Below are 9340 nucleotides of genomic sequence, written 5' to 3'. Positions count from 1 at the left end.
ACACTAGGGAGGACTATAAGGATGTTGCGGGGCTGTGCAGGGACAAAATTAGGAAGGCCAAAGCTCATCTGGAGCTCAATCTGGCTACTGCCGTTAAAGATAACAAAAAACGTTTCTATAAATACATCAACACAAAAAGGAGGACTAAGGAGAATCTCCATCCTTTACTGGATGCGGGGGGAAACTTAACGGGGGGCGCGCCGGCCCCGAGGAGCGCGCCCGCCTGCCGGTGGCCTACAGCGTCCTGCTGGTGCTCGCCAGGTAGCGACCCCGTGACCCCAAGACCCCGCCCAAAAGGGCCCAGGTCCCCAAGACCCCGCCCAACGCGTCCCTTGACCCCAAGACCCCGCCCAAAATGTCCCAGGTCCCCAAGACCCCGCCCAACTTGTCCCATGTCACATTGACCAACCCAACGCGTCCCATGATCCCAAGACCCCGCCCAAATTGTTCCTTGACCCCAAGACCCCGCCCAATATGTCCCATGTCCCATTGACCCCGCCCAACTTGTCCCATGTCCCATTGACCCCCTCAACCCGTCATTTGACCCCAAGACCCCGCCCAACTTGTCCCTTGACCCCAAGACCCCGCCCAAAATGTCCTTTGACCCCAAGACCCCGCCCAACGTGTCCCATGTCCTCAAGACCCCGCCCAATGTGTCCCATGACCCCAAGACCCCGCCCAACATGGTCCTTGACCCCAAGACCCCGCCCAACTTGTCCCATGTCCCATTGACCAACCCAACGTGTCCCATGACCCCAAGACCCCGCCCAATACATCCCATGTCCCATTGACCGCCCCAATGCCCCCCTTGGCCCCAAGACCCCGCCCAATGCGTCCCTTGACCCCAAGACCCCGCCCAAAATGTCCCTTGTCCCATTGACCCACCCAACGCGGTTGTTGACCCCAAAGTGCCCCCCAATGTCCCCCTTGACCCCAAGACCCCGCCCAAAATGTCCTTGGTCCCCAAGACCCAGCCCAACTTGTCCCATGTCCCATTGACCCCCCCAATGTCCCCCTTGACCCCAAGACCCCGCCCAACTTGTCCCACGTCCCATTGACCCACCCAACTCATCCCATGACCCCAAGACCCCGCCCAATGTGTCCCTTGACCCCAAGACCCCGCCCAACTTGTCCCATGTCCCATCGACCCCCCCAAAGCCCCCCTTGACCCCAAGACCCCCCCCAATGCGTCCCTTGACCCCAAAGCCCCCCCCAAAGCCCCCCTTGACCCCAAAGCCCCCCCCACCCCCCCCTAGACCCCCAGACCCCGCCCAACTCCCCCCCGTCCCATTGACCCCCAACCCCCCCCCTTGACCCCAAACCCCCCCCAACGCCCCTCCACGACCCCCCCCCGCCCCCCACCCCCCCCGCCATGACCCCCCTCACCCCCCCCTCACCCCCCCATGACCCCTCCCCTCCCCTCCCCCCCCCCGCAGCCTCCCGGACTCCACCCCCTACGCCAACGTCTCCGCGGGGTCGGGGCCCCCCCGCAGCGTCCCCGTGCGCCACCACTACCAGGTGAGGCCACGCCCCCTCGGGAGGACACGCCCCCTCGGAGGCCACGCCCTCCTAGGGCCACGCCCACCTCGGCCACGCCCATTCCCCCCCCCCCCAGGTGCAGGTGCTGGGCCAGCGCCGCCCCCCCCTCGCCGTCTCCTTCCTGGTGCCCGTGGCGCTGGGTGGGGCCCAGCTGTGGGCGGGGCTGGAGGCGGAGCCCCCGCAGGTAACGCCCCCTCCCGGGACGCGCCCACCAATCCCCACGGACCCCGTGGACCCGTTGACCCCGAGAAGCCCCAAACGGCCCCAAACGGCCCCAAACGGCCCCAAAATGGACCCAAATGGACACAAAATGGACCCAAAATGGCCCCATTGACCCCAAATGGCCCCAAATGGCCCCAAAATGGCCTCAAAATGGCCCCAATGGCCCCATTGACCCCAAATGTCCCCAAATGTCCCCAAATGGCCCCAAAATGGCCCCATTGACCCCAAATGGCCCCAAAATGGCCTCAAAATGGCCCCAAATGGTCCCAAAATGGACCCAAATGGCCCCATTGACCCCAAATAGCCCCAAATGGCCCCAAATGGCCCCAAATAGCCCCAAATGGCCTCATTGACCCCATCGACCCCAAATGGCCCTAAATGGACCCAAATGGCCCGAAATGTCCTGAAATGGCCCCAAAATGGCCTCAAAATGGCCCGAAATGGCCCCAAAATGGCCCCAAATGGCCTCATTGACCCCAAATGGCCCCAAATGGCCCTAAAATGGCCCCAAATGGCCTGAAAATGGCCCCAAAATGGCCCCAAAATGGCTCAAAATGGTCCCAAATGGCCCCATTGACCCCATTGACCCCAAATGTCCTGAAATGGCCCCAAATGGTCCCAAAATGGCCCCCAAATGGCCCCAAATAGCCCCCAAATGGCCCCATTGACCCCAATAATCCCCAAATGGCCCCAAATGGCCCCAAATGGTCCCAAAATGGCCCCAAATGACCTCATTGACCCCAAATGGCCCCAAATGGCCCCAAAATGGCCCCATTGACCCCGAGAATCCCCAAATGGCCCCAAATGGCCCCAAAATGGCCCCATTGACCCCAAATGGCCTGAAATGGCCCAAAATGGCCCCAAAATGGCCCCAAATGGCCTCAAAATGGCCTCAAAATGGCCCCAATGTCCCCATTGACCCCAATAATACCCAAATGCCCCCAAATGGTCCCAAAATGTCCCCAAATGGTCCCAAATGTCCCCAAATGTCCCCAAATGTCCCCAAATGGCCCCAAACGGCCCCAAACGGCCCCAAATCCCCCCCGTTGACCCCAAATCCCCCCCAACTCCCCCAAAGTCCCCAAATCCCCAATTTTCGCCCCAATTTTCCCCCCCCTCCCCCCCCAGTGCCACCCGGTCGCCGACCACCCGGGGGTCCCCGACTTCGCCGCCCGCCTGCGCCAGCGCCCGGTGGTGGTGAGCCCCGCCCCCTCGGGACACGCCCCCCTTAGACCCCGCCCCCTTAGACCCCGCCCCCTTCAAACCCCGCCCCCTTCAAACCCCGCCCCCTTAAGCCCCTCCCCCTTAAACCCCACCCCTTTATACTCAGCCCTTTAGACCCCTCTCTTTAGACCCCTCCCCTTTAAGCCCCTCCCCTTTAGACCCCTCCCCCCGAGACTCCACCCCCTGAGACCCCACCCCCTGAGGCCCCTCCCCCCTAATCCCCGCCCCCCTTAAGCCCCACCCCCTTTGGCCCCCATCCCTTTAAGCCACACCCCCTCCCTCCCACCCCTTTAGACCCCTCCCTTTAAGCCCCTCCCCTTTAGACCCCGCCCCTTTAGACTCCGCCCCCTGAGCCCCCACCCCCTGAGGCCCCGCCCCCTCAGACCCCTCCCCTTTTGACCCCTCCCCTTTTGACCCCACCCCTTTAGGCCACGCCCCCTCTTTCCTCCCTTTAGACCCCACCCCTTTATACTCAACCCCTTTAGACCCCGCCCCCTGAGACCCCGACCCCTGAGGCCCCTCCCCCTAAGCCCCTCCCCCTCTAAGCCCCGCCCCCTTTTGACCCCACCCCCCAGACCCTGCCCCCATAGAACCCACCCCTTTAGACCCCGCCCCCTCAGACCCCGCCCCCTGAGACTCCACCCCCTGAGGCCCCTCCCCCCTAAGCCCCTCCCCTCTAAGCCCCGCCCCCTCTAATCCCCGCCCCCTTTTGGCCCCGCCCCCAGGACTGCTCGGTGGCCGCGTGCCGGGAGCTGCGCTGCGGGGTGGGGGCGCTGGAGCCCCCCCGGGGCGTGGCCTTCAGCATGGGGGGGGCCCTGCGCACCGATTGGCTGCTGCAGGTCAGGGGGCGGGGCCAAGGGGGGGCGGGGCCTCCAGGGGGGAGGGGCCTCGAGGGGGTTAGGGGGGGTTATGGGGGGTCATGGGGGGGTTATGGGGTTATGGGGGGGTTATGAGGTCGGTTATGGGGTTATGGGGTCATGGGGGGGTCATGGGGTCATGGAGTGGGGTCATGGGGGCGTTATGGGGTCATGGGGTCATGGGGGGGTCATGGGGTCAGTTATGGGGTTATGGGGTCATGGGGGAGGTTATGGGGTCATGGGGGGGTTATGGGGGGTTATGGGGTCATGGGGTCATGGGGTCAAGGGGTGGGGTCACTGGGGGGTTATGGGGTTATGGGGTCATGGGGGAGGTTATGGGGTCATGGGGGGGTTATGGGGGGTTATGGGGTCATGGGGTCATGGGGTCAAGGGGTGGGGTCACTGGGGGGTTATGGGGTTATGGGGTCATGGGGGAGGTTATGGGGTCATGGGGGGGTTATGGGGGGTTATGGGGTCATGGGGTCATGGGGTCAAGGGGTGGGGTCACTGGGGGGTTATGGGGTTATGGGGTCATGGGGGAGGTTATGGGGTCATGGGGGGGTCATGGGGTCAGTTATGGGGTCATGGGGTCAAGGGGTGGGGTCATGGGGGGTCATGGGGTCATGGGGGGGTCATGGGGTCATGGGGGGTTATGGGGGGTTATGGGGTCATGGGGGGGTTATGGGGTCATGGGGGTTATGGGGAGGTCATGGGGGTTATGGGGTCAGTTATAGGGTCATGGAGTCATGGGGTGGGGTCATTGGGGGGTTATGGGGTCATGGGGGGTTATGGGGTCGGTTATGGGGTCCATTTTGGGGTCAGTTTTGGGGTCAGTTATGGGGTCAGTTATGGGATTGGTTATAGGGTCAGTTTTGGGGTCATTTTTGGGGTCGGTTTTGGGGTCAGTTTTAGGGTCAGTTATGGGGTCAGTTACAGGGTTGGTTTGGGGTCAGTTACGGGGTCAGTTATGGGGTCAGTTATAGGGTCAGTGACGGGGTCTGTTATGGGGTCAGTTTTGGGGTCATTTTTGGGGTCGCTTTGGGGTCAGTTATGGGGTCAGTTACGAGGTCAGTTATGGGGTCGGTTCTGGGGTCGGTTACGGGGTCAGTTTTGGGGTCGGTTTGGGGTCAGTTATAGAGTCAGTTATAGGGTCAGTTATGGGGTCATTTTCGGGGTCATTTTTGGGGTCATTTTTGGGGTCAGTTCCGGGGTCGGTTTGGGGTCACTTTGGGGTCTCTTTGGGGGTCATTTTCGGGGTCGGTTCCAGGGTCACTTCGGGGTCGCTTTGGGGTCCCTTTGGGGTCCCTTTGGGGTGGCTTTGGGGTCATTTTTGGGGTCAGTTCTGGGGCCGGTTATAGGATCTGTTCTGGGGTCAGTTATGTGGTTGGTTATGGGGTCAGTTATAGGGTCATTTACGGGGTCATTTTCGGGGTCAGTTATGGGGTCTCTTTGGGGTCACTTTGGGGTCAGTTTTGGGGTCAGTTATAGGGCCAGTTACAGGGCCATTTTTGGGGTCTCATTGGGGTCTCTTTGGGGTCCCTTTGGGGTTGCTTTGGGGTCCCTTTGGGGTGGCTTTGGGGTCACTTTGGGGTCACTTTGGGGTCACTTTGGGGTCCCTTTGGGGTCAGTTATAGGGTCATTTATGGGGTCAGTTTTGGGGTCAGTTATAGGGTCAGTTATAGGGTCCATTTTGGGGTCAGTTTTAGGGTCATTTTCGGGGTCGGTTCCGGGGTCCCTTTGGGGTCCCTTTGGGGTCCCTTTGGGGTGGCTTTGGGGTCATTTATGGGGTCGGTTCTGGGGTCAGTTTTGGGGTCAGTTATAGGGTCAGTTATAGGGTCCATTTTGGGGTCAGTTTTAGGGTCATTTTCGGGGTCGGTTCCGGGGTCCCTTTGGGGTCCCTTTGGGGTCCCTTTGGGGTGGCTTTGGGGTCATTTATGGGGTCGGTTCTGGGGTCAGTTTTGGGGTCAGTTATAGGGTCAGTTACAGGGTCATTTTGGGGGTCACTTTGGGGTCACTTCGGGGTCCCTTCGGGGTCACTTTGAGGTCGCTTTGGGGTCCCTTTGGGGTCCCTTTGGGGTCATTTATGGGGTCGCTGCCGTGTCCCCCCCCCAGCTGGGGCTGCCCAGGGTGTCCCTGCAGAGCTCGGCCCGGCTGCACTTCGAGGAGCGGCGCTACCGCAACGCCGGGGGGCCCGGCCGGCTGCAGGTGGGGGTGTGGGGCAGGGGGGGACCCCAAATGTGTGGGGCAGAGAGGGGGGACCCCAAATGTGTGGGGCAGGGGATGGGGACCCCAAATGTGTGGGGCAGGGGATGGGGACCCCAAATGTGTGGGGCAGGGGAGGGGGGGCCCAAATGTGTGGGGCAGGGGGGGACCCCAAATGTGTGGGGCTGGGGATGGGGACCCCAAATGTGTGGGGTAGGGGGGGGACCCCAAATGTGTGGGGCAGGATATGGGGGGCCCAAATGTGTGGGGCAGGGGATGGGGACCCCAAATGTGTGGGGCAGGGGATGGGGGGCCCAAATGTGTGGGGCAGGGGATGGGGACCCCAAATGTGTGGGGCAGGGGGGGACCCCAAATGTGTGGGGCAGGGGGTGGGGACCGCAAATGTGTGGGGCAGGGGGGGGACCCCAAATGTGTGGGGCAGGGGGTGGGGGGCCCAAATGTGTGGGGCAGGGGGGGGACCCCAAATGTGTGGGGCAGGGGATGGGGACCCCAAATGTGTGGGTCGCTATGGGGCTGCCCCATAAGTATAGATCTATGGGGCAGCCCCACACCTTCGTGTCCCTATGGGGCCACCCCACAAGTGTTGATCTATGGGTCCGCCCCATATATGTGTGTCCATCTATGGGTCCGCCCCACAAGTTTGAATCTATGGGGCAGCCCCCCAAGTGTGGGTCTTTATGGGGCAGCCCCACACCTTTGTGTCCCTATGGGGCAGCCCCGAAGTGTGTGTCTCTATGGGTCCACCCCACAAGTGTCCATCTATGGGGCAGCCCCCCAAGTGTGTGTCTCTATGGGTCTGCCCCCCAAGTTTGAATCTATGGGGCAGCCCCCCAAGTGTGGGTCTCTATGGGGCCGCCCCACACCTTCGTGTCCCTATGGGGCAGCCCCATAAGTGCGGATCTATGGATCTCAATGGGACCACCCCACAAGTGTCCATCTATGGGGCAGCCCCACAAGTGTGGGTCGCTGTGGGTCCGCCCCACAAGTGTCCATCTATGGGGCAACCCCACACCTGTGTCTCTCTAAGGGTCCGCCCCATAAGTGCGGATCTATGGATCCCAATGGGACCACCCCACAAGCGTCAATCTATGGGGCAGCCCCATAAGTCCGGATCTATGGGGCAGCCCCACAAGTGCCCATCTATGGGGCAGGTGCAGACGGAGCTGGAGGTCCTGGCCCCCCCCCGGCCCCTGTGTCCCTATGGGGCCACCCCACAAGTGTTGATCTATGGGTCCGCCCCATATATGTGTGTCGCTATGGGGCAGCCCCCCAAGTGTGGGTCTCTATGGGTCTCCCCCACAAGTGTCCATCTATGGGGCAGCCCCACACCTGTGTCTCTCTATGGGGCAGCCCTATAAGTGAGGATCTATGGATCCCTATGGGTCCGCCCCATATATGTGTGTCCATCTATGGGTCCGCCCCACAAGTGTGGCTCTCTATGGGTGCGCCCCACAAGTGCGGATCTATGGGGCAGCCCCCCAAGTGTGGGTCTCTATGGGGCAGCCCCATAAGTGCGGATCTATGGATCTCAATGGGACCACCCCACAAGTGTCAATCTATAGGTCCGCCCCATATATGTGTGTCTCTATGGGTCTGCCCCACAAGTGTCCATCTATGGGTCCACCCCCCAAGTGTGGGTCTCTATGGGGCAGCCCCACACCTGTGTCTCTCTATGGGGCAGCCCCATAAGTGCGGATCTATGGATCCCTATGGATCCACCCAATAATTGTCAATCTATGGGGCAGCCCCCCAAGTGTGGGTCTCTATGGGTCTCCCCCACAAGTGTCAATCTATGGGGCAGCCCCACACCTGTGTCTCTCTATGGGGCAGCCCCATAAGTGCGGATCTATGGATCCCTATGGGTCCGCCCCATAACTGTCAATCTATGGGGCAGCCCCACAAGTGTGGGTCGCTGTGGGTCCGCCCCATAAGTGTGGGTCTCCGTGGGGCAGGTGCAGACGGAGCTGGAGGTCCTGGCCCCCCCCCGGCCCCTGCCCCTGGTGCTGGGGGGCAGCGCGGGGGGGCTGCTGCTGCTGGCGCTGCTGGCGCTGGGGCTGCAGAAGGTGAGGGGCGGGGCCCGGGGGGGACACGCCCAGCGGGAGGCCCCGCCCCCTCCCGCCTGACCACGCCCCTCCCTCTCTGGCCCCGCCCCCTCCCTTCTAGCTCGGCTTCTTCCGCCGCCGCTACAAGGAGATGCTGCAGGGGGGCGACCCCCAGGGACCCCCCCCACAGGGACCCCCCCAAGAGACCCACGGATGACCGGGGGGGGGCGGCTATGGGGCGGATGTGGGGCGGATGTGGGGCAGATGTGGGGCTGGGAGGGGTCTATGGGGGGGCTATGGGGCAGATGTGGGGCAGCTATGGGGCTGGGAGGGGGTCTATGGGGGGGCTATGGGGGGCTATGGGGCGGTTATGGGGCGGATGTGGGGCAGATGTGGGGCTGGGGGGCGTCTATGGGGCTGCTATGGGGCAGCTATGGGGCAGATGTGGGGCAGCTGTGGGGCTGGGAGGCGCCTATGGGGTGGCTATGGGGCAGCTATGGGGCGGGGAGGGGTCTGTGGGGTGGTTATGGGGGGCTATGGGGCGGATGTGGGGCAGATGTGGGGCTGGGAGGGGGTCTGTGGGGCAGCTATGGGGCAGCTATGGGGCGGATGTGGGGCAGATGTGGGGCTGGGAGGGGTCTATGGGGGGGCTATGGGGCGGATGTGGGGCAGATGTGGGGCTGGGAGGGGGTCTGTGGGGCAGCTATGGGGCAGCTATGGGGCGGATGTGGGGCAGATGTGGGGCTGGGGGGGTCTGTGGGGCAGCTATGGGGCGGCTATGGGGCAGATGTGGGGCAGCTATGGGGCGGGGAGGGGGCTATGGGGGGGCTATGGGGCGGGTATGGGGGTGTATGGGGCAGTTATGGGGGGATATGGGAGGGTTATGGGGGGCTATGGGGCAGATTTGGGGGTCTATGGGGCAGATATGGGGCAGCTATGGGGCTGGGGGTTCTATGGGGCTGCTATGGGGCTGCTATGGGGTGGCTATGGGGCAGTTATGGGGGCTATGGGGGGGTTATGGGGTGGTTATGGGGCAGCTATGGGGGGCTATGGGCAGATGTGGGGCAGATGTGGGGCTGGGGGGGTCTATGGGGGGCTATGGGGCAGCTATGGGGCAGATGTGGGGCAGATGTGGGGTGGTTATGGGGGTCTATGGGGCTTTGGGGGGTCTATGGGGGGGCTATGGGGTGGTTATGGGGGGCTATGGGGCTGCTATGGGGGTCTATTGGGCTG

At 62.7% G+C, this 9340-nt stretch overlaps 1 protein-coding gene across 1 annotated transcript in view; it reads left to right on the top strand.

Annotated features, from left to right (window-relative positions):
- Positions 1–8356, top strand: part of LOC309888973 (integrin alpha-D-like) — a 25860-nt gene extending 17504 nt beyond the window's left edge. Inside the window, 8 exon segments of the mRNA XM_082781632.1 lie at positions 185–261; positions 1437–1518; positions 1616–1723; positions 2890–2958; positions 3711–3824; positions 5955–6047; positions 8018–8128; positions 8229–8356. Coding sequence (XP_082637758.1) covers positions 185–261; positions 1437–1518; positions 1616–1723; positions 2890–2958; positions 3711–3824; positions 5955–6047; positions 8018–8128; positions 8229–8324 — 750 coding nt within the window. The 3' untranslated portion in view covers positions 8325–8356.
- Positions 8357–9340: the final 984 nt, after the last annotated feature.

This window comes from Aythya marila, assembly GCF_965140915.1.
Source record: "Aythya marila genome assembly, chromosome: 31".
NCBI lineage: Eukaryota > Metazoa > Chordata > Aves > Anseriformes > Anatidae > Aythya > Aythya marila.
Note: the sequence above shows the minus strand (reverse complement) of the source record. Positions and strands in the feature narration are given on the sequence as shown.